Source organism: Euleptes europaea, chromosome 7 (genome assembly GCF_029931775.1).
Source record: "Euleptes europaea isolate rEulEur1 chromosome 7, rEulEur1.hap1, whole genome shotgun sequence".
Lineage (NCBI taxonomy): Eukaryota > Metazoa > Chordata > Lepidosauria > Squamata > Sphaerodactylidae > Euleptes > Euleptes europaea.
In genome coordinates, this window is record NC_079318.1 from 6,292,665 (window position 1) to 6,317,630 (window position 24,966).

At 45.4% G+C, this 24,966-nt stretch overlaps 1 protein-coding gene across 1 annotated transcript in view; it reads left to right on the forward strand.

Annotated features, from left to right (window-relative positions):
- Positions 1-24,966, forward strand: part of UTRN (utrophin) — a 760,310-nt gene that overhangs the window by 258,796 nt on the left and 476,548 nt on the right. The window contains exons 33-36 of the mRNA XM_056853742.1: positions 14,944-15,114; positions 18,435-18,614; positions 21,560-21,688; positions 21,851-22,021. Coding sequence (XP_056709720.1) covers positions 14,944-15,114; positions 18,435-18,614; positions 21,560-21,688; positions 21,851-22,021 — 651 coding nt within the window. The remainder of the gene's footprint in view (positions 1-14,943; positions 15,115-18,434; positions 18,615-21,559; positions 21,689-21,850; positions 22,022-24,966) is intronic.

Genomic DNA, 24,966 nt, shown 5'->3' on the forward strand with positions numbered 1-24,966 from the left:
AATCCTATCTCATTTGTATTCTGACTCCCCAGAGGTAATTGCATTCCCACTTTTGGAGGGTTTATTGGAAATGGGGAAGGATTTGTGGAACAGGCCAGCTTCGGTTCCAGCTACATCTAAAAGAATGGAAAATTTTTATAGGGTTAAATTGGACAAGGCTGAGTTCTTAGACAAGCATCCTCCCCCATCATCTTTAGTTACAGAGGAAATGCAACCTAGAGGAAGGCAATCATACCATGCTGCCCCTGTAGATAAGGAAGGGAGAAAACTTGATGCAGTTGGAAGAAAATTTTATTCATCTGCTGCAATGAACTTAAAAATAGCTAATTACCAAGCTATAATGGCTGGATATCAGTTGTTTTTATGGTCCAAGTTGGGAATCTATTTAGAAGTTCCTCCAGAGGATAAGAAAACACTGGCACACATCATTCAAACAGAGGCTTTAAAGCTGTCAAAGCAACAGATCAATGCAAGTCGGCATGCAGCTGATACATCCTTTAGAGTGATGGCTACTGGGATAATGCTGAGGAGACATGCATGGCTGCGTTCTACTGCTCTACCATTTGAGACGCGTAGACTTGTGGAGGACTTACCATTTGAAGGACAAAAATTGTTTTCGAAAGTAACCGATGAGACTCTGTCTCAGATTAAAAAGAATAAGTTAACAGCCAAATCGCTGGGCATTACAGCTCCCGGAGTTTCAACCTTTCATCAGAGAGCTTCATTTAGACCGCAGTGGCAATTCCAGCAGAGGGAGCATCGTCCTTATGGACAGCACCGCTTAGAGTATCCTGCTCAGAGGGGTCACCAACAACAGCAGTTTGGCAGAAGAAGGGGCCCGAATAGACCAAGAAATGGTCAAGGTCAAGGGGGCAGGGATGCCCAACAACCTGGAAAGCAGGGATTTTGACTAAAACAGTTAGGTGGTGATGAGAGGCCATTGTTTACAAACACTTTGCAATTGTATTTTGAAAATTGGGCCGAAATCACTACAGATCTTTGGGTTCTCAATATTATTCGTTATGGCTATGTGTTAGAATTCAAGTATAGGCCTCCTGGACAGGTTGTTCAGTAGGCCATTAATAACCACTTACCTCAGTTAAAGGAGGAAGTTGAAGAGTTATTGAAAAAAGGGGCATTGCAAGAAGTTTTAGACCCTAATGTTGAGAGAGGGTTTTATTCTAGGTTCTTCCTAGTTCAAAAGAAGGATGGAGGGAATAGAGCCATCCTAGATTTGCGTAAAGTTAATAAGTTCCTTAAAATAAAGAAATTCCGAATGATTTCATTGGCGTCTGTATTACAACTATTAAAGAAACATGTTTGGTTTGTGGTGGTGGATCTTAAAGACGCATATTTTCATGTACATATACATCCAGAGTATAGAAGATTTCTCAGGTTTCGTTTTGATGGTAAAGTTTATCAGTATACAGTGCTTCTGTTTGGATTAGCTACAGCTCCTAGGGTGTTCACGAAATACATGGCCCCAGTGGTGGCTTCCTTAAGATTACAAGGTTGCACAATTTATCCTTACCTCGATGACTGGTTGATAGTGGCGTCATCGAGAGAACAATTATACAATGACATAAAATTAGTGGTACAGAGATGTGAAAGTCTAGGCCTAGTTATTAATTATAAGAAATCAAAATTGGAGCCTTCCAAAATGGTACAATTCATTGGAGCCTGTTTAAATTCGATAGAGGGTAAGGGCTTCTTATCTAAGGAGCGAGGCCTAGCTATCAAATCTATGGTTAACAGATTCAAAAGGAATCGATTCCAACCAGCAAAGAGGATTCAGTCCCTACTGGGGCTTATGGCTGCAACTACAGCGGTGTTGCCAGTTGCTAGGCTTTATATGAGACCTCTTCAGTTGTGGTTCATAGGGGTATTTAGACCACTAGTGCACTCCCCTTATAGGAGACTATCTATACCTAGAAGGGTTATACGCTCCCTTGCAGTGTGGATGCAGGACAGCATCCTGTTTATGGGTACACCTTTTGAGCTATTTTCTCATGAGGTAGTAGTTACATCTGATGTTTCTAAGGTGGACTGGGGAGCGCACTGTGAAGGGACAAGTGTTCAGGGTGCATGGTCAGACACTGAGGAGTGTCATATCAACCTTCTTGAACTCAGAGCTATAAAAAATGCCCTAACTTCATTCACAGATATCCTACGTGGAAAGGCAGTTCTGGTACAGACGGACAACATGGCTGCTATGTTTCATCTAAACAAACGGGGGCACAGGCTCCCGGTGTATGTCTTTGGAAGCTGCAGAAATATGGCAGTGGGCTCTCGAGCACAATGTGACCCTGCATGCAATTCACATTGCAGGAGTCAGCAACTCAGAGGCAGACCAGCTCAGCCGTCAGATATTGACAAACCACGAGTGGGTTCTGCAAGATCGATTTTTAGTCCCAATATTTGTACAGTGGGGTTTTCCCCAAGTGGATTTGTTTGCATCTCGAGAGAATGCCAAGGCCAAGAGTTTTTGTTCAGTGGCAGGCAGGGAAGTGGAATCAATAGGGGATGCGTTCCAAATAACATGGAAGGGAGCACTGTTCTACCCATTCACGCCCATCCCATTGTTGGGCAGGGTAATAGCAAAAATAGTTCAGGAGGAGTCAGAGATTATTTTAATCGCTCCATTTTGGCCACGACAAATATTTTTTCCCCACATTAATGACGTTAGCTCAGGGAGTGTATTGTCGTTTTCCAAGAGATCCCAATCTAATTATGAAGGGATCAATCAGACACGACAACCTAGATCAATTCATTTGACAGCTTGGAGAATTCAAGGCAGGGAGAGGAATTCTCAGCTGAGGTAAAGGAGGTATTGGTACAAGCTAGAAAGACTTCAACTAGACCAGTGGTTCTCAACCTTCCTAATGCCACGTCCCTTTAATACTCATGTTGTGGTGACCCCCAACTATAAAATTATTTTCGTTGCTACTTCATACCTGTAATTTTGCTACTGTTATGAATCATAATGTAAATATCTGATATGCAGGATGTATTTTCATCACATAGGGAGACATTTTAGATGTTACGTTAGGTTTGCGTAAGGCAGCTAATTGTGCTCATGAACATTCAGCAATTCAGGGGAACCATATGCTCTGCCTGGGATCATTGGAGAAGCCAATACAGTAAATAAAAACAAAATACACCAGTAGGAAAGAAACACCCAACCCCAATTCATTCACAATCAAAATCTCCCTGCCCTTGGAAGGAGTGAGCCATGAAGAAGGTGAGCTGTGACTTACGAAAGCCCATATACCCTGCCAGAAATGTTGTTAGTCTTTAAGGTGCTAGATTCTTGCTCTTTTCTACTGCTACAGACAGACTAAGACCCATCCCGATCTATCTCCTTGGAAGTTTTGCAAACGCACAAAGCTGCCTTCTACTGAATCAGATCCTCAGTATTGTCCACTCAGACTGGAACCGGCTCTCCAGGGTCTTAGGTCAAGGCCTTTCACATCACCGAAATTCTGATCCTTTAACTCAGCTGTTTCCTAACTGTGCTCCATGGAGCACTTGGTGCTCCGCGAAACATCTCCTAGTGCTCCGTGAAGAGACTGGAAAGAAAAATGCTTCTGTCATTGCTAGGTGAAAATTAATGACTAATTTCTCTCCTGAAAAGTGCTCCATGATGCAAAAGGTTTGGGAACCACTGCTTTAACTGAAGATGTCGGGGATTGAACCTGGGACCTTCTGCATGCCAAGCAGATGCTCTACCACTGGCCATGTTTTGCTCTTCCTTCCTGAAGTACCGAGACTTTGAACAGAATGTCCTGAGGGGTTGCAACGTCCCCTTTTGTGAATGCTGCCATCGCCCCCCACTCCCAAAGGCAGTTTTAAATGCAGAAACCGCGGCAGGGAAGAGAAGGCAGAAACCAAGCACAAAAGCTGAGCCCGACCTAAGCCTCTCTCACGGAGCCCGCAACGGCTCCCCCTCAGACAAGAGACCTTGGGGAGGGGGAGGAAACGCCGGAGGGCTCCAATTTGCCCGTCTGAGCTGCCTCAGGGGGCGAAACTCATCGCCGGCGTCCCCAGCGCAGAGCAGCCTCCCGTCCCCCACGCTGTGTGAGGAAGAAGCCACCACGGCTCCCTCCAACTGCGCGGGAGGGGACGAGGGAGGGAAGGGGGGGAAAGGAACATTGGCCTCATGTGACATGGCGTGGCCAATGGCGAGGTGAGTTTCGGGCCTCGTGGGGCGGGAGGGGGAAAGAGTGAGAGAGCAAGTTGCTGACTGAGACGGCTTCCTCCCTTTCCTCGTCTGGGGAGCCTGAGAAGGGGGGGTGGGAGGGGGAAGAGCCCTGCGCAGGGTCTGAGGGAGTTTTCCGATGGTCTTAGGCGACCCCTGTGAAAGGGTCGTTCGACCCCCAAAGGGGTCGCGACCCACAGGTTGAGAACCGCTGAACTAGACGATCTTATGGGCTGAAATGGAATCGGTTTTCAGTATGGGCTAAAGCTAAGGGATTAAACCCATTCAGGGTTTCTTTGCAGAATTTACTACATACCGTGTTTCCCCGAAAATAAGACATACCCATAAAATAAGCCGTAGCAGCATTTCTAAGCATTTGCTTAATATAAGCCATACCCCGAAAATAAGGCACCCCGGGGCTGGTGTGGAGAAGACCAGGAGGAGCCCAGCTGAGCAGATGCAGTCTCCCGCGGCTGCTACAAAGGCCCGGCAACCAGCGCGCCCGGGGCTGGGGTGGAAAAGACCAGGAGGAGCCCAGCTCAGCAGAGGCGGTCTCCCGCAGCCGCTTCAAAGTCTCTGCAACCAGCGCGCCCGGGCCTCTGGGGGCGGGACCGGAAGGGGGTGGTAAGGGGAGAACGGGAGCCGAGAGGGAGGACAGTTCTGATTCCCTCGGAATAAGACATCCCCTGAAAATAAGCCATAGTGTGTCCTCTTGAGGAAAAATAAATATAAGACAGTGTCTTATTTTCAGGGAAACACGGCATGAGGCAGAAGGGTCTGGCCTTTTCATCGGTTAGGGTGCATTTAGCGGCAATCAGCCTATCATCCTCAAGTCGAGGGTCAGTCAATATTTTCACATAATTTGACTAATGCATATCCTCCCACACCTAGGGTAGTACCTCAGTGGTCATTGTCATTGGTGTTAACATACCTAATGGGGAAGGTGTTTGAGCCACTAGCTACTATACCGTTAAATTTATTATCAGTGAAGGTTTCTTTTCTAGTAGCAATCACATCTGCTAGAAGAGTCAGTGAATTGGCAGCTCTGTGCATAGATCAGCCATTAATGAAGATCTTTCTGGAGAAAGTGGTATTACGTACCAGCTTTGGGTTCTTGCCAAAGGTGGTTTCAAGTTTTCATTTGGGTCAAGAGATAGTGTTACCTGTGTTTTATCCTAAGCCGTCATCAGAAGCGGAAAGGAGACTACATAGCTTAGATGTAAGAAGAGCATTATTATTTTATTTAGATAGAACTAGAGAATTTAGAAAAGACAGTGCTTTGTTTGTTGCATTTGCTGGTCCATGTAAGGGGAGGAGAGTTACCTCTCAGACGTTATCAAGTTGGATTGTGTCCACAATAAAACGTTGTTATGCTAAGGCGGGTGTGAGTTGTCCATTGGGGATAGATGCACACTCCACAAGGGCACAAGCTTCTTCTGCAGCTTTTCTAGGCAGAGTCCCAATTTTAGAGATCTGCAGAGCTGCTACCTGGGCTTCGACGGAGATGTTCGTGAAACATTACGCCCTAGATGTGGATGCAAGAAAAGAGGCTTCAGTGGGAAAGGCGGTTCTGCAAGCCATGTTTCAATAAGGTTAGTCATAGAACTTGCTCCCACCTTCCTGTATAATAGCTTGTTAAAATCCCAATGTGGGACTGCACAGAAGAACGAAGATGAAAACAAAGTTTCACTTACCTGTAACTGATGTTCATCGAGTGTCTTCTGTGCAGGCACACATCCCTCCCACCTGCCCCGCTACAAGTTCGATACTGTCAAAGGTATGGAAGGAGTGGCGGCTCAGGCGGAACTGAGGGGAAGGCGCTAGACCGTTGGCTAGGTGACCGTTGGAGGGGAAACGGTCAGAGAGGGCACGAGATGGCTCTAGCGCCCTCAAAGGGTTAAAGCTGGAAAAAAAACCCGTCTGAGGCATGTCTGCACGAGCGCAGTCCCAATAGGTGCCTGCACAGAAGACACTCGATGAACATCAGTTACAGGTAAGTGCAACTTTGTTATCTGTCTGGTTCAAATGAAAAAGTATAAAACACAAAATAACCCTTTAGTTGTGCTTAGATCGTCTGGGAAGTAGATTTCTAAGAATTTCAGTATTATTTCCTCATCTACCATAATAGGCTAAACAGTTATTGTTATTGACAGCTATCCCACATCTTCACCGTTCTCCTAGCCAGGCTGGAGCCCAGGGGGGTTCGCCTGCCACTTGGATGGGAGCTGTGCAGCTCTCCAGGTGATCTACTACCCTGGAGCCCTTCTCAGAGGACCCTACTCTGTTACAGGACTTAATTGCTGAACTTTTCCGGACGAACCGAGAGGTTTGCCGCTTGAGGGGACTGGTACACGCGCAGTGGCAATCTCTTACAGGACGTCTCTGGATGTTAACATCGGAGGATACTGATGCTCGTTTAGATCTTCAGGACTTGGATCAATTACTGGACGATGCCCGATTGGCGACTGAGGATTTACAAATATTAACTGGACTTCTGGATACTCTTATTTCTCGACAAACTCTTTCTACCATGGCGGGAGCCCCACCGGAGGGTTTTTCCCTGATCCCGGATGCGGCCAGCTGCCAGGCTGAGGCCAAGCGAGTCGCTATTAGCACCGCTCTTCTCCTTGTGGAATGTACAAAGGACACCCCGGTAGCCACCTTGGCTCAAGTTTTGACCCCGACGTTTGGAGCCGAGGCATCCGCACTGGCGGTTCGAGTACAACCTCTGCTGGGCGGGGAACCTGACCCCATACTCTTGCTCCTCGAGACAGAACTTTTGCCGCGCATTACGGCAGAGGCTGCCCTAAGACTTGAGAACGCCAAAGTTCTTGCGGATCAGCAAGCCGCCGAAGCGGCTAGGGTCGCAAGAGAGAGAGAGGCGGCGGAAGCAGCCAGGGCGGCTGCAGCAAGGAATCAGGCGAACGTGGACACGCGCCCCAAGGACTATGTACTGGGACTATCAGGTCTCACCTTTTCCCCGGCGTTTGTCCCGTCGCGTACGACCCAACGCGCACGCCGTTTGGCTGACCGACGTCGAGACTCAGATGAGTCTGAAGACGAGGATTTATATGGGGATAGCTCTCAATGGGCCACGAGCTTCCGAACCAGTAAGCCTCATCTTACTGGGGGCCCAAGTGAGGAGGTTCATCTTTTACGAGCCCAGAATCGGGAGCTCTCCGACCGTGTGGATCAACTCCAAGAAGTAATGGAACTTATGCTTCACGAGAACAGGCAATTACAGCAAACCCTGATAGCTCAGAGACAGCCCGTTCCGATACCGGGTCAGGCGGTACCCGTACAACCACCCGCTAATGTGCCTGCTCCACCCTTACCTCCTGGAGCTCCTGTTGCTCCTCCGCTCCGACCACCCGTGCAACCACCTGCTAATGTGCCTGCTCCACCCTTGCCTCCTGGAGCTCCTGTTGCTCCTCCGCCCGGACCACCCGTGCAACCGGGTCCTCCCGCGCCCGGCCCTTGGAAGCAACTCAAATTGAGGACTACGTATGACGGATCTCTTGAGACTTTGCCTTGTTTCTTGCATCAAGTGGACAGTTATATGCGAGAACAAGGTCAACTTTTCCCCACGGAAGATAGCCGGGTGCGGTACGTAGCTTCCCTCCTGACAGGCAAAGCGGCTGACTGGATGGTCCTCCAGTTTGACACCCGCTCTCGTGCGATTCGTTCCCTCAACAACTTCATGACTGCCCTGAGAAGGAGGTTTGAGGACCCCTTCCTGGGAGAAAGAGCCAAAACGGAACTTTTACAATTAAAACAAGGCTCTGCTACAGTTCGGGAATTTGCCGATGAATTTCAGCGACTGGCAAGTAAAATTGTAGGTTGGCCCGAGACCACCCTAATCCATCATTTCAGGGAAGCCTTGCATCCTGACATTCTGAACTGGTCTTACATGCGGGGCGATCCCGATACCCTCGAAGGCTGGATCCTATTAGCCGAGGAAGTGGAAAGCCGCCGCCGCTTTATTTCTCTCGTCCGTCAAAAGCACAAGGAGAAGGGCACCCAAAAGCCTCAACCCAAGGCACCACTGCTCGTCCCACGAAATCCCCCACGTCCGCTCCAGGAACGTGAAGTCCGATTTCAGAGGGGTGCCTGTCTTACATGCGGAGAAATGGGCCACTTTGCAGCCGTTTGCCCACGCCGCCAGGAATTATTTCGTCCCAGCACGACAACCCGCGCCCGAGGTCGTCCACCACGCAGAGGCACCGCGGCCACCCGCAGCGCAGCTCCGGGAAGGCCCACACCCTCTGCACTCCATGCCGGGGACCCAGCCTCCCTGCCTGCTTCCAACGACCCCGCCGGGTCTCGGATTACAAGTGCCCCATTGGGGGACAGCTTTCCCTCTTCGGATGAGGAAAACCCTTGGATTTCTCCAGCCTTAAACCTGGAATCTCCCCTCGACTTGTCAAAAAACGGCTCCGGTCTGTGGTGAATGGAGCATCTCCACAGACCTCTCAGGATCTTCCTATCAAACCGAATGCTCCTACCAAAATCAAAGAAGTGGACTCCACCGTCTACGTAGATGCAGTTTTACAACAACTTAACGGAGGTCCACAAATCCCCGTCAAAGCACTAATTGACTCCGGTTGCTGTCGCACTCTCATAAGCGAAGCCACGTTTGCTGCCCTCAGAGCCGACTCAGAGGCTTTACCCGCCCCCGTCCAATTTGCTCAAATGGACGGGAGCCAATTCCAGGGGGGCCCAGTTGATCATCGCACCATAGGGGTGGCAATGGGAATTGGTTCCCACTGGGAACAAATAGACTTCACTATAGCCCCTATCCGATTTGAAGTGGTCTTGGGAATTAACTGGATTAAAGGACATAGTCCCAGTATTGATTGGGAAACAGACACTATTTCTTTCGCTAGTCCCACCTGCGACCAGCATCGGCAAAACTTTGCTCTGCCATTTCCGCCCGTTCCAGCGTTAACCTCTACTGCCCCAGTACCACCGGCTCTACCCGCTGTATACCGGGACTTTGAAGATGTCTTCGACCTTAAGGAATGTGATGCCTTACCCCCCCACCGGGCCTCAGACTGTGCGATTGAAGTAGTAAAGGACTGCACATTAACCAAAAGTAAGATTTACCCTATGAGCGCTTCCGAGCGCACTGTCCTCCGGGACTTTTTAGACAAAAACCTCGCCAGAGGGTTCATTCGCCCTTCGAATGCCCCAAACTCGGCCCCCGCGTTTTTCGTCCGGAAAAAAGAGGGCGACCTTCGCCTGTGCATTGACTTCAGAAAGCTCAATGCGGTTACCCAGACCAACGCCTATCCTATCCCATTAATATCGGATATTTTGGGACAATTACAGGAAGGCCGTGTGTTCTCTAAATTAGACTTGGTGGAAGCCTACTACCGAGTCCGTATCCGCGAAGGAGATGAACACCTCACTGCCTTCTCTAGCTGTTTCGGAATGTATGAATTCCTTGTAATGCCGTTCGGATTAAAAGGGGCCCCGGGGGTCTTCATGCAACTCATCAATGAAATCCTACATGACCTTCTATATCGTGGGGTGGTGGTCTACTTAGATGACATTCTCATTTATTCGAAAACTATGGACGAGCATGTGACTCTGGTCAGAGAAGTTCTACAACGCCTGCGTAACCATCAACTGTTCGCTAAACTAGCTAAGTGTGAATTTCACCAAAGCAAACTCACGTTTTTGGGATACATCATCTCCCACCAAGGTCTTCGCATGGACCCCGCCAAAGTCCAAGCCGTCCTCGATTGGACTCCCCCCACCAACCGTAAGCAAGTACAGCAATTTCTGGGATTTGCAAACTTCTATCGGGGATTCATCCCTAACTTCGCCCAGGTGGCTCTACCCATTACGGACCTGCTGAAAACTAAAGGAAAAGTAAGCTCGGCTGCCTTGCCCTCCGCAAAGATCCTATGGACTGAGCAATGCCAAGCCGCCTTTCTGGCCCTCAAACGCCTCTTCACTTCGGAGCCGGTGCTACGGCACCCAGACCCAAATCAAATGTTCATTGTGCAAGTCGATGCTTCCGATGTAGCCATGGGAGGGGCTCTCCTCCAGCAAGGACCGGACGGTCTTCTTCACCCTTGCGCTTACTTTTCAAAAAAATTTGCGCACGCTCAATTAAACTGGCCCATCTGGGAGAAAGAGGCCTCTGCAGTTCATCATGCACTGACTTTATGGCGGCAATTCTTGGAAGGGTCTAAAATACCCTTTGAAGTTTGGACCGATCACAAAAATCTAGCTGCCCTCACGGGGTCCCATAAGCTATCGGCGAAACAACAACGGTGGGCGGAGTTCTTTGCTCAGTTCCGTTTCACCCTGAAGCACGTCCCTGGGAAGCAGAACGTTCTCGCGGATGCCCTCTCCCGTTTACCACAATATCCGGTAAAACTCGAAAGACCCACCAACTCTCTGTTCACCCCTATGCAACGTGGGGCCCTACCTATGCTGGCGGTGCAAACCCGATCCCAGCATCAACACACCTCGCAAGCTCCGCCAGCCCAACCGGCTGCCCAGCCGCCACCGCAACAGACCGGAGTTCCCGCCCCTCCTACCCCTCCGACCGCTCAGCCGCCTGCAGTCTGCGCGCCGCCACACGTAAGCACTAGCCCTATAACTATTTCTCAGATCTCCAGAACCGACGGGGGGGCTCCCTCCAAACTCCCCATCTCCGAATCCTTTTTAACTGTCCTTCGGGACCAGTGCCTTTTAGAACGTTCCGCTCATACCCTACCTCCTGGTGTTTTGGAACAAGGGGGGTCCTGGTACAAAGACTCAAAATTGTATGTACCCAAAGCTCTCCGGAAGGACGTTTTACATTTAGCTCATGGAGCCAAAACAGCTGGGCACTTTGGGTTTCTGAAGACCCTTCACTTATTGCGCAGACAGTTCTGGTGGGGGGGAATGCGTTCCGACATTGACTCCTTCATCCGCAGCTGTCCCGTTTGTGCCGCTGCGAAACGATCGCAGGGCAAACCCCCGGGACTGCTACAACCTCTTGAAACGCCCAGCAAACCTTGGGAAGTGATCGCTATGGACTTCATGACTGATCTCCCTCTCAGTGGGGGTAAAACTGTGTTGTGGGTTGTTACTGATTTGTTTTCTAAGCAAATACATTTGATTCCATGTGCAGGGATCCCCTCTGCTCAGAAACTAGCCCGCCTCTTCGTGACGCATATATTTCGTTTACATTCGTTTCCGCGTAAAATAATTTGTGACCGCGGAAGTGGTTTCGTTTCTAAGTTTTGGAAAGCTTTCCTCAAGTTGGTGGGGGTGGAACAGGGATTGTCTAGTGCATACCATCCTCAAACTGATGGTCAAACTGAACGTGTCAATGCTGTACTCGAATGTTATTTGCGTTGTTATGTTAACTACCACCAGGATAACTGGGTGGAACTGCTACCTTTAGCAGAATATGCCTACAATAATGCCATGCATCAATCCACAGGTTTTAGCCCGTTTTTTGCTGTGTATGGACAAGATTTCAGTCCCATCGTTCCTACAGATGATGTAGAGGGGGAGGGGAACCCCGACATTGCCTCCTGGGCACACGCCCTCCGTACCACTTGGCCCTGGCTCGTTAGCAACCTCGACCGGGCCAAACGTAAATACAAAGCGCAAGCTGACAAACATCGCTCCCCCGGGGGTGATCTGCAAGTGGGTGCTTTGGTTTACCTTTCCACCAAAAACCTCCGGTCCACCCAACCGTGCCATAAACTCAGCGCCAAATTCATTGGCCCTTTCCCCATTACTCGGGTCATAAACCCTGTCACAGTGGAACTGGCTCTCCCCAAATCTTTGAGGCGTGTGCATCCTGTTTTCCACATAAGCCTCCTCAAACCCCATGTTGCTTCTCCACGGTGGCATCCGGACCCACCCCCTGCGCAACCCATCATGGTGGGGGGGGAAGAACACTTCGAAGTCTCCAAGATCCTTGACTCCCGTATTCACCATGGTACTCTCCAGTATCTAGTTCGTTGGAAACATTTCCCCCCTGCCTATGACGAATGGGTGCGCGCACGGGATGTCTCCGCCCCCGACCTCATTGACGCCTTTCACATTGCTTACCCGAACAGGCCAGCCCCCTTGCGAACTGGGAGGGGGCCTTGAGGGGAGCAGAATGTCAGGCTGCTATCTCGGTTTCGTTATTGCCTCTGTCTCTGTGCTGTATTGTCTGCCCCCCAAGGTCGCATGCCTAAGCCTAAGCCTGGGAACTCAGCTCCTGGGAAACTGTATTCCTGCGTGTAATCTCCCGCCTTTCCTGCCTTATAATATCTCCCAGCTAGTGAGCCTTTCATAGCTGTCATTTTATTCGTTTGCACTGTATGCCTATTTGATCAGTAAAATCCACCTGTTTGGACTCTATACGACTTTGTGGTGATTTCTGGTTCTGTGGGCCAAGGGCTGACAGTTAATTAGAGAACAAATAAAGCAAATTATTCTAAATAATTATAAATAGCTGAAATGAATATGTAAATAGCTTTAAAAAGATCAAAGTTATAACTATACCTAAAACATTATACACATTTAGTTTAAGAGTTTAGGAATTAACACAGTTTAGATAATGTCATACAGAATGTATTGTTCTGGGAAAAATAAAAACCCAAACCCAACGAACAGTATAACATATTAAAATTGACCTTTGAACTAAACATTCAATCTGCTAAGTAGATATAAATGTTGGCATATTAGTATAATTAGTTAATGTTTTTCCACCGATAATCTGCAGCAAGCAAATGCTACTAACGCTACTAATTTTGTCCATAAATAAACATAATAAGATGGAGGGTTTTTTTTTTAAAACATCCATTACACAAACTGTCTTTGGTTTTATACAGTCCAAACCAGGATTCCAAACTACTTTTGCAATGCTAAGAACAATAAGTTTTGATATAACAACAAACTCAGGTTTTTGGCAAAAAAAAGGAGGGGAAGAATTATTGAGATTAGCGGGAATGTGCTTGACTATGGATCCCCCAGACCCGTGTTGGTGAATCTATGGCACGTGTGCCGCAGCCGGCACGCCGAGCCCTCTCTGTGGGCACGCGCGGACCTGTCGCGTCTGCCTAGGGCTGTGCTGTGTTGCCGTGGTGAGGGCGCTGAGGGTGGTGCTCCTTCTCCCCAAGCCCATGCTCCTCAATCCTGCGCTGGCGCCCTCCCTTTCTCTCAGCTGAGCTGCGGCCGCAGCTCAGCTGTTTGTTGGGGCCCAGCCTGTCTTCAGTTTGGACCGGGAGGCTGTGGCTGAGCACCTTGCCATGCCCCCCCTCTCAGCTGAGCTGCGGGAGTTCCCGCCCGTCTAAAAAAGCATTTAGAAAATTCTACAACATTTGCAGACAATCCTACAAGCCATCAGGAAATGTACAAGGAATTTTCTAGCATTGTAGCAGCTGCAAAGGTGAATTTTAGTAACAGATTTTTACAGTTCCATAAGATGGAGACAACCCTGTGTTTTCTTACTTCTCCAGATAAAGCCAAATTTGAAGAACTTGATCTTTCCTGCCTACACTGGTTAGATTTAGAAAATCTGGAAATGGAGCTAATAGAATTTCAAGAAACCTCTATCTGGAAAAATAAATTCTATGACCTGCGTGAAACACTTGAGAAGATAGAAGGGCTGCCAAAGGGCAGCACAGTTAGTTCTGAAAATGAAATCCTTAAAGTGTGTAATTCTCTGCCAAATAATTTTAAGTCAATGAAAGCACTTGGGATTGCTTTCCTTCCTTTGTTTGGATCATCTTATGCTTGTGAGCAGCTGTTTTCAGCTTTGAATTATATCAAATCTGACACCAGAAACAGGCTAACAGATGACCTGAGTGCTGCATGTGTTGCTCTCAAACTTACAAAGTATGAGCCAAGGGTAGACAAATTATCAGCATGCACACAACAGCAAAAATCACATTAATTGTTCAAAAAATTTGACGATGTCCTCAAAGATGTCACAAAAATGGTGAATTACATCATGGCTCGTGCTCTGAATGGTCGACAGTTTCAAGCACTTCTTGAGGAGGTTCAGGCACAGTATAATTGTTTACTTATGTACAATAATGTCTGGTGGCTGAGCAGAGGACGAGTCCTGGAGAGATGCATGCCAAATGCAAACTTTTACCTTTCAATAAAAAGTTGTTTGTATCATTGAAAGCTCTGTTATTGTGTTTTTCTTTTAACGCAAAATATGTGAATGTATGAGTTGTTTTTTCTAAACTAAAACCTCAGTATTCAGGTTAAATTGCTGTATTGGCACTTGGCGATAAATAAGTGGGTTTTGCAGTTTGGGCACTCGGTCTCTAAAAGGTTCGTCATCACTGCCCCAAACTGATACATGTAAAGACAGACCAGAGCTTGTTTGTTTCTGTTTGTTTGTCTGAACATTATGATAGTTTTAGGAATGTTGTGAGGATTGGTAAATTAAAATAAGTTACAACCAACTAGCTCGTTTGTGCTATTCTATTTTGCTATTCAATTTGTGTCAGCTATTGAGACAGAAAAACACCTAGACAAATTCAGCAATAACAAATATCAGTAATATAAATGGTGACCCTACTCCAAAATACGCTAAATCTTGATTGCCTTACAAGTTGGTTGTGGTTCATCTGGTAGGCTGGAAGCTGCAGAAGCACCAGGAGTAGACAGGAAAGCAGCTTGGGCTGTCTGCAGTATTGTTTCATTACTGCTTTACCCCTTTAGTTTTGGAGTGGCACTCCTTATCTTCAAAATCATTGATTTTATTTTCTGGTGTCTTCATACAGGTTACAGAAGGAAAGCAAGATCTGGAACAGGCATTGCAGCTGTCACGAAAACTCAAGGAAGAGTCTTTTTCCTTGTCAAAATGGCTAGAGACTACTGAAGCTGAGTTAGTGCACAAGTCCACCACGGAGAATTTGCTTGCTGACCTAGACACTGAAATTTCATGGGCTAAAGTAAGAACAACTATCCTTTATTCCTAGAGACTGTTGTCACCCCCCTGTATGCTATCATAGTCTTTTTCTGTAGACCAAAAATAGTCTTATTGAACTAGGTTTGAAAACAGCACGTTACAGGAGGTTGAGGCCATTAACGCATGGCTGCTTTCTCCCTCGTTTCTTCCGGGAATGTAGCGAATTGGTGAGGTCTACACCCATGTGCTTTGCTCACGTGTGCGTTCAACCCTCCCCCTTTCTGTTGTGACTTAAATGGAAGGCACACAACAGAGGAAGGAGTTCGCCCATGCATGCTGGGTGCCCAAGTCATCTCCCCGCTGGGAGACTTCCAGGCCCTGACAGCAGCAGCGGTGGCTCCTTTCCTAGCCAGGTAGAAGGCACTGCCCAGCCTGGTGGGGGCAGCAGCGGCGGCACCTTTTCCTCACAACCCCCCACCCCACGCCTCCCCCCCTCTCTCTTTCTCTCTCTCTCTCTCTCTCTCTCTCTCTCTCTCTCTCTCTCTCTCTCTCTCTCTCCCCCCACCGCCCCATCCCCCGCCTTCCCCCCAGCACTAGCCGGAGTTACAGGCAGCAAAGGCTCCACCTGCCGCCGGACCCATGCCTCTCTCTGCCCCCCTCCTCCCCCTCCCCCCTCCACCGCCTCCACCCCCAGAGTAAGAGCACCAGAGCCCGTGCTTCTCTCTCCCCTTCCTGCCCTCCTCCACCTCCCCACTCTCCGCTCAGCAACCCAGTTGGGTGGAGGCAAGTGGAGGCATGCCTTCTCGACCATGCGTTCAATTTTTTGAATGCGTGATCGAAAGGCACACAATAGAGGAGCCACAAACTTTTTCAAAACTTGCCATGCATTAATGGCATTAATAGACTGCCCCCCTGCCCCCTGACCTGTAGAATCAAGCCTTTGAAGCTTCACAAGAGCCATATCCTGGGGAATTGTTTGGAAGTGTGAAGCTTTTGGTAAGCCTTTAAAGGTCTCAGATTTTAGCATATGTTCTGCTTTCAATCTAATGTTTTTGTGTAAATATCATGTGTACATTGAAGCTTACCCTGTGTTCTTAAATATCTAATAAATAAATAGAACATGAATGGGGCAGATGTTGAAACTTTCTAATCAAGGAGAACCACCAATGGAATTCTGTCTTTTGGATGCAGTTATTGATCAAGTCCTATGGCTTTGTCCCTTAAAATCCATCCATAAATTTTCTCCATCATGAATGCAAAGATCCTGTTTTGAAAATCACTGCCAAAGGACTTCTAGAATCCCTGCAAGTAATTTAGCTAGTGGTTTCTTCTCTTTGGCTGTGTTAAAGGAACCAGAAAACATATTCAGGGGCTGTTGCATATCAGAAGAGTTATTCAGGAACCATCCATGGTACTTATTTATGCTTTTGGGTTGTGGCTGGTTTACATTAAGAGGAGAATATAACATTTAAAGAATGGTTTTAGAACAACCTTTAATCATTTCATTAGTGTGCAGATGGCAGTCAACTGGGTAAAGGCATTTATGTTTTGATGGCTGTAGCTAGTAGTTTAGAATTTTTGGCATTTGTTTTTCACGATATTCTGTTCCAAAACCACTACTTGTGGCACATGGGTATTAAGACTGCATTGTGTTATCCTCTGTGCCTGGAGTATGCAATCAAGTTTGTAACATCACAGATAAATTTTCAAGCATTTTGTTGACTGTAGATGGAATCAAATTATTTGTAGGGGATTAACTATTCAGTCTGTAGCCACTTTATAAAGTCGAAAGCAGACTATTTAAACCACCTTGAAGTTAATCAAACTCCTCTGTAACACAACTACAAGTTCACTTGCTATAATTTGAGCAGTTAATATTTGCATTATTTTACATGAAGAACCATATCAATAATAAAATAATCCATCCATTTTATTCAACAGTATACATATTTTAATGTATATAAAGTCAACAAATCTGCTAACTATACCAAATGGTAAAATTTTCCCACCAATTTTATCAGATACAAATAGTCTTTATAGCACATCCCATCCCCACAGTTCCATTACTGCCTTTTTTTCAAAGCTGACTTGGTTAATTCAGTACCTTGAAACATCTTTTTAATCTTCCTTTAGAAGACACTTTTTGAACTTTTTGCCTTCACAAACAATTGAATTGCACCACCCAAAAGTGCAAGCACATCGGAGTCAATGCTCAGCAGAGGGCTTCTTTTCCTATGAACGTAATGAGTCTGTTTTCTTTAATGTAATTGCTTGTTTTAATTATTGACATCATGGTTAGTCAATTATTTGCCTAATTGAGTGCAAAAAGTCAGCTGCCTACAAGAAGTACTATTGTGTATTGGGTATTGGTGTTAAAAACATAACAATATACCTTTATAAAGAAATAGCACAGAAGGGAATGTGAAAATTACTAGATGTAAAATATATGACAAGGTAATGGTGTTTATACATTTGATCTAATGTTGTAGGAATATTCTTGCATGCTAGCCACATAACGTATAATTTGAAAGATTTGTGTGCAGAACAAAGGGCATGGATGTGCGGATTAACTGTTGAGTTCTTGGCATACTTGAGTTCATTTTGCAAGGAGACAAATCTAGTCTTTCTTACATTCGAAGTGGCTATATAGGATTGTTGTCTGAAGACTAGTTTTGCTGAGATTTATACAATACTTCGGTATCTTTAAGCATTTGAATATTTGTTGTATCGCACTAGCCTCTGAGCCTATACAACACAGTACTTTAACATGGGAAAGAGACTCTCCACTCTAGCAATCACTGATTAAAGTACCTACCATACAATAAAAGTGTACATTATGGTCGAAAGAACTGTGAAACATTTTTTTCAATTCAAGATAAGTGACATTTGTAAGTGGAGCATGAATTGGTCCATAGCAGATGGATGGTTTATGAATAGTTTCCCCTATAAAGAGCTGGAAACTATATATAACTGTTGTGTAGTGCCTACATAATAAAATAAATTACAGCATCTGATTAACGTTTGATGGAGGGAATATGAAGCACACCATTTTTATAGCTTGTTTTTCTGCAGTAGATATATAGACTTGTTCGCAGAAATGCAGAAATGACTCTCAGGCTCCAGTTTCCTTTTTGTTGAAATAGAACAGAGTTAGTGATGAAGCTTTATAGAATATTTTGCATTATGTATGTTACTGACTAGGTACTATTAAATATTTCAATCTTCATTGATTGGGGTTTGTTACAGAAAATATTTAATATTATATGGAACTGGCCAAGGAGCATCTTCATACGATGGAAATGCTTTTAATGTCCTGCATGATCTTGAGGCATTTGGTGGTGCAATGTGCCTATTTCCTTTTAGAATGTTCTACGAGAATTGGAAAAAAGGAAAGTTGACGTAAACAGTATAACAGAGAGCTGCGCTGTACTTCAGACCCTGGTAGAAGGTAGTGAGATGACTTTGGAGGAAAAGCTCTGTATTCTTAATGCTGGCTGGAGTAGAGTCCGGACGTGGACTGATGACTGGTGCAACACACTTTTGGTAAGCGGTATATACAGGTGGTATATTATGATGCTTGCTGTATTTAAATTCTTTCATTAATAAAGTTATGTACCTGTCAGTGAAGCATCCAAAGCCTGTTAATAGATTATGATGTACTCTAGTCTTCCTGCTTTATGGAATGGCATAAGAACACAATAAGTACCCTACTGGATCAGACCAGAGGACTACCTAGACCAATATTCAGATAGCAACTGGCATACAGAGGGTCTTCCTCCAAATATTGAGGTCCTATCAATGGCTTATGGCCATTGATGGACTTCCATGAATTCATCTAATCCACTTTTAAAGCCATCTATTCTAGCAGCTGTCACCTCCTGTTGTGATAGCAAGAGAATTTTCCTGACAGAATCTTGTCTGACAATGTGATGTAAGCATTGAGCTCCCCAAGTGAGCAGAGATGCATCAGTTGTCACTTTCAAGACTTCAGGCATAATGCCAAAGGGGGCCCTTGCTAGTGTGTGTGTGTGTGTGTGTGTATATATATATATATATATATATATATATATATATATATATATATATATACACACACACATAAACCTAATAAATGCTATTCATGTACAGAGAGCTGTCTGAAAATTCCTAAGCAACTGTAGTACCATCAAATGCCCCAAACCCACAAGACATTAGACAACTGGCAGAAACAAATAAACCGCTTCGTATGGAATGGCAAGAAGCCAAGAATCAGATTCAAAGTGTTACAGGATGAGAAGAAAAGAGGCAGGCTTGCATTACCGAACTTTAAATTATACTATCATGCAGCCTGCTTGACCTGGGTTGTAGACTGGATCAAATACCCCATGAATAGAAATACAATATTGAAAAGAGCAGACACAAGGTTTCCATAGAGTTCTATGGAATTCTACAACAGCCCTACAATTGAGTAAAATCTCTGAAGACTGCGACATCAAGCCGGCGATTCTTAGAATATGGGAAATATACAAAAACAGAATTAGTCCCTCTCCGCCATCTATAATGTCTCCGACAGAAGCCTACCTGGAAGACACCAAATTAAAAAATGATTTGCCATTAATCTACCGCGATATGGTAGACACATCAGGAGAGATCAAAAGTTTACCAATGCTTCAAGATAAATTTGAAAAGATAAGCTGGCTGACATATTTTCAACTGAGATCTCACTTAAAGACAGATTGTCTACAATCTGGGTGATTCTGGGAACTAACAGAATTTGAGTCACTTGTGACCAAGAATGACGATCATCTACTAGGAAAAATCTACAAATTACTCCTAAAATACGATACAGAAGAGGAACAAGTTAAAACAAGCATGATTAAATGGATGCAAAACTTTGGAGAGATGGTACCGATGGAGACCTGGGAAAAACTTTGCACCTTAGAACTAAAATATAGTGCAAGTCAAGAAGTCAGAGAAAATTGGTACAAGACGTTCTATAGGTGGTATATGACGCCCAACATGATTTCCCAGATGGTCACTTCCAAGAAGAAAAAAGCGGCTTGCTGGAAATGTCAACAGACAGATGGTTCCTACTTCCATGTTTGGTAGACGTGTCCCAGGCTACAAACATATTGGAAGAAGATTCAACATGAACTACAGAACGTAACCAAAATGAAAGTAAAATTGGACCCTTAATACTTTTTACTAAATATATTACCACCTGACCTGCCCATGAAATTTAGAGTTATGTTTAAATACACCGCAACCGCTGCAAGAACCGTTCTGCCAAGAACCTGGAAACAAACGTCTATACCCAAGATAGAAGAATGGAAAGATAAAATGCTCGACTACGCAAACATGGCCAAAATGACTTTTGTGATGAACTTCACTTCAAATGAGTTAATAGAACAGTTTAATGAGAAATGGCAACCATTTTATAACTATATGTTAATAAATCTGTAGATAAACATAACGTAGTGTAAGAAAACCTACATATACAAAAAACTAGTTTATAGAACTAACCACTTGAAAGCGTATTAATACATGGTTATTGTAATGAAAGTCTATTGCAGTAACTGTTCACTCAATGCAGTATGATTTTCTAAATATTTTTTGAATTTGTTAGATGGATAAAATTATATTTTATGTCATTGCAGATGGACTGCCGCTGCCCCTCCCTCTTTTTTTCCTTTCTGTTTATTTAAAAATATTTAAAAATAAAAACTATTTAAAAAAAAATGCCCCCAAACCCCTCTTTAAAAGTTTAGACTTGCTGCCCTTACAGTTCTCTTTGCACTGTTAAAACAGTTAATTTGCTCCCCCCTCCCCCGCAATACCCTTGAAGTGTCAAAGCCACTGTTATACAGTATTGGCTAGAGAATGAATGATTTAAAGGGAAAAAAAGAAGGACTTTTGAGAATCATCCTTCAAAAAGATTATAAACCATATTCTGTCTGTCTGTATCATAGAAATCATTATTCATAATAAATTGCTTTCTGCCAATCTTATGAGAACTTAATGGCCAGCATCCTTTGTCTTTATCCAGTAGAACTGACATCAAGAGTTCTTGAGAACAGCTTCAGACTCTCTTAATAACCACATTTTAGGCGTATCATCTGACTCATAGACTTTTCCCCTCTCCTCTTTTGAAATGGGCATGTAAATGAGACGCACATATTTTATGTGCTCAAGAAGGATCTGAGCAAGAGAAAAGGTAACAGGCTATCTTGTATCAAAGGCATGGAAGCAGGAGAGAAAAATCTGGAGAAGTTACTGAGGATGAGATTTGAGGGTTTTGGTATTTTAATCTAATTTAGTATTCAATACGTGCTTTTATTTCAGTTTGTTCAGTAGTCTTGGCATTGACAGTCACCAACACGTTTCTTTCTTTAGATTTTGGACTATCTATTGCAAAGTGTTTTCTGTCAAAATACCTACAGCATTTGGATTTTTTCCTGATCTTTCACTGAGTACTTTATTTTGATTTATTTTTTGTTCTCGATTTCTAGAATCACCAAAGTCAACTGGAGATTTTTGATGAAAATGTTGCCCACATAAGCACTTGGCTCTACCAAGCTGAAGCCTTGTTGGATGAAATTGAGAAAAAGCCAGCCAGCAAGAAAGACGAGACAGTGAAGGTGGCAAACTTGAATGTTTTACCAATATGGTTTGCACAGTAATTGCACAGTCTGTATTCAAACCCAGCCAAATTTCTCCGTTGATTTCTCCCATTCCACACTCCTTCCCTATTTGACCCTGCTGTGTACTAAGCTGATGCTGTTTTCTTTCCTCTCTTCTAGCGTCTAACATCAGAGTTGGATGGTGTTAGTCTCAGAGTAGATAATGTGCGTGACCAAGCTATTATCTTGATGAATGGACGTGGCATGTCACGCTGTGAACTTGTAGCACCTAAGCTGGCTGAATTGAACAGGAACTTTGAAAAGGTATCACAGCACATCAGAAGTACTAAGGTGAGCAAAGAGTAACTGTGGAAAAGGAACGTCACTTAATAATTCCAATGAACTGATTTATTTGCTTTTTAAAATGTACGAAGATATTTTAAAATAGGGATTTCTTGCCTATGTTAGTCAGTTATATCTTGATCATGTGTGTGTAAAGTGCCATCAAGTCGCAGCCGACTTATGGCGACCCCTTTTGGGGGTTTTTTCATGGCAATAGACTAACAGAGGTGGTTTGCCAGTGCCTTCCTCTGCACAGCAACCCTGAACTTCCTTGGTGGTCTCCCATCCAAATACTAACCAGGATTGACCCTGCTTAGCTTCTGAGATCTGACGAGATCAGGCTAGCCTGGGCCATCCAGGTCAGGGCATCTAGATCATATTTTGTCCATAATTTTGTCCATTTTGTCCATAAGATATGTGTTGCATAAGATATGTGTTGCAGTAAAGCTGCTGACAAGTAGGTATTTTATTTATCAGGGGCCTAATTACATATTTCATATTAGTTATTTCTGTTTATCATAATGATCAGGAAAAATGGTTCATTGCTCTTCATGATCTCTGTGATGATGGGAGTTGAGCATGCACAGATTCTAAAGAGACTTTTTTTTGGGTGCTGGCTCCACCCACTGGGAGCAACACATGTTTGGAGAGGGTGGAGCTTGGCTTCCTGTGCTTCCCGTTTGCTTCTTCAGTTGCCACAGCAGAGACATTGTGAGGAACTTCCAACTTTTGTGAGCTAGGCCTTCTCTCAAAAAAGGATACTACATAGCGAGCTAAGACTTTTGATATTGTTTTGAGTAATTTTGATTCTCTACATTTGGCAAACTCACTCTTCTCTCAAGAGCACCCCCTCCAGTTTTATTCCCGCCATTTTTGTCTGTAAATCTTTATTGCACAGAAGACTTCTTTGAAATGTTGTGTTGTTTGTGGGGGCAAGTTGCCAACTAATGATGGTCACGCATAGTACCTTTTGACTTGTACCTACATTGCTTAAAATTTACCAGGAAGGCCTGTAGAAACTCTGTCGTGAGAGAGAGAGCCTCCCGACTCTTCGCACGACTCCTCCACTGGGCCATGGAATCCCCCTTCTAGCCCTGGGAGGGGGAGGGCACTCGGCATGGGCAACTTACCAGGCCCCTGGAGAAAGAGGCAAGCCAGGATGAGGCTGCGCCGCCACAACCACAGCATTGTGGCGAGAACACAGAAGGGCCCGACAGCCAGCTGGACTGTTTAAAGGGCTCTGACTCCTGCCCCACCGCACCCATCACTGGCAGAAGGGCAGGCGAGCCAGCAACCTGGGAGCATTCCCATCCTGCAAATCAGCTGGGGGGGGAAGAGGCGGGGCCTGAAGGCAGCGGGAAGGCAGGAAAAGAGCAGCAGGGCCAGGGAACGCCCTAGAGCCATTCGGGCCTTTTGAAGAGTCGGAAAGGGGCGGGGGCAGAGGGGCATGTAGGGGAAGAGGGGGAGGAGCGACAGGCTACATAAGGGCGGCCTGGCAGAGGCTGAGGAGGAGGGCTGCAGGGCAGATGCAGGGCAAGGCTGCTCCTGTCAGCTAGCAGGGAGAAGGGTCCTGTGCTGACTAAAAGGCCCTTCCTGCACTGAGGCCAAGGATGGTAGGAACCTGGACCCAGAGCAGCGAAGGACTCAGCCACTTACCCATAGTGCACTCTGGAAAAGCGTGACACTCTCACCTTCACCTTCTCTTGGCTGAAGCTCTGGCAGAATCAATAGATTGCTTGGTACTGACCATGCCTTTGATACTGACAAGAAAGTCAATAAAACTGATGCTAGATTCAGGTGCTTCTCCCCCCCCCCCCCAGCATGTATTGTGGTATATTCTAAGAAGAAGAAAAAGGACAAAGATCACAAGACGCAGTTCCTTTTCTCTGCTTCGACTTCATACTAGGACCCCTTCCAGCTCTACCAACTATGGCCCAAGACTAATCAGCTTCTGTCCCTTCTGATCATAATGTGATGTCATGTCCATGATGCCTCAGTTGGACGTTCAAGCCTTCTGTGCCTGCAACTGCACCTTTGGTTGCTCTGCTCTCTCCCGAGGTTCTGTATGCCCATTCAGTCTCCCAGGGGCAGATCCAAGATTTATTTGTTGTTTATTTAAAACATTTCTGTATTTCTTTTTGTATCCAAATAAGGTCCCCAAGAGGATGTACATCAAAACATTAAAATATTTTACCATTAAAACAACATTTGTGAAATACAGTGTATATAAAATAATTCAATAAAAACATATAAGCACACACACATAACACCAAAACCAGGAGGAGGGTCCATAACAATTATTGGAGGGATGCCAAACAAAACAAGGAAGTCTTTATCCACTGGTGGAAGACAGCGGTAGAGGGAGACAGACAATTTTCCCTGCGGAGGAAATTCTAAAGTTTTGGTGCCATGACCAAGAAGGCTGTTTCTCAGGTTGCTACCCATCTAGCCTCAGATGGCAGGGACACCTGAAGCAGGGCCTCCAAAGATGACCAGAGTGGATGGGTAGGTTCATATGGGCAACGGCATAGATACCTCTCCCCATGTTATCACTGCCATGTCAACATGTCCCCTACTACCACAGTGACAACATGAGCCAGATTTCATGTGCAACCCCTCCAACTGTGGTTCAACAGACCTGCCCTTCACAGTCAGTCACATGAACTGTGGGCACCAGCCATGATCAGGAGTTTCCTCTCTATGGTAGATGTCATCTGCCCACATTCTGAAGGGTGCTGCATTCATTCCAAAGCAAAACATAAAAAAAACAGGGAAGAACTGTATCTGCTGCCTTATGCATTGCTGTCACTGCCACAACATAGACATTGTAGCCATACATGTTCTGGGCATTCAGAAGTCAAGCTGATTCTCTAAGCAGGTTGGGCTCCTAAATACATGAGTGTTCAAGGTATGCTGCAACTCTTCATCACCTCTTCAGGCAGTGGTCATCCCAA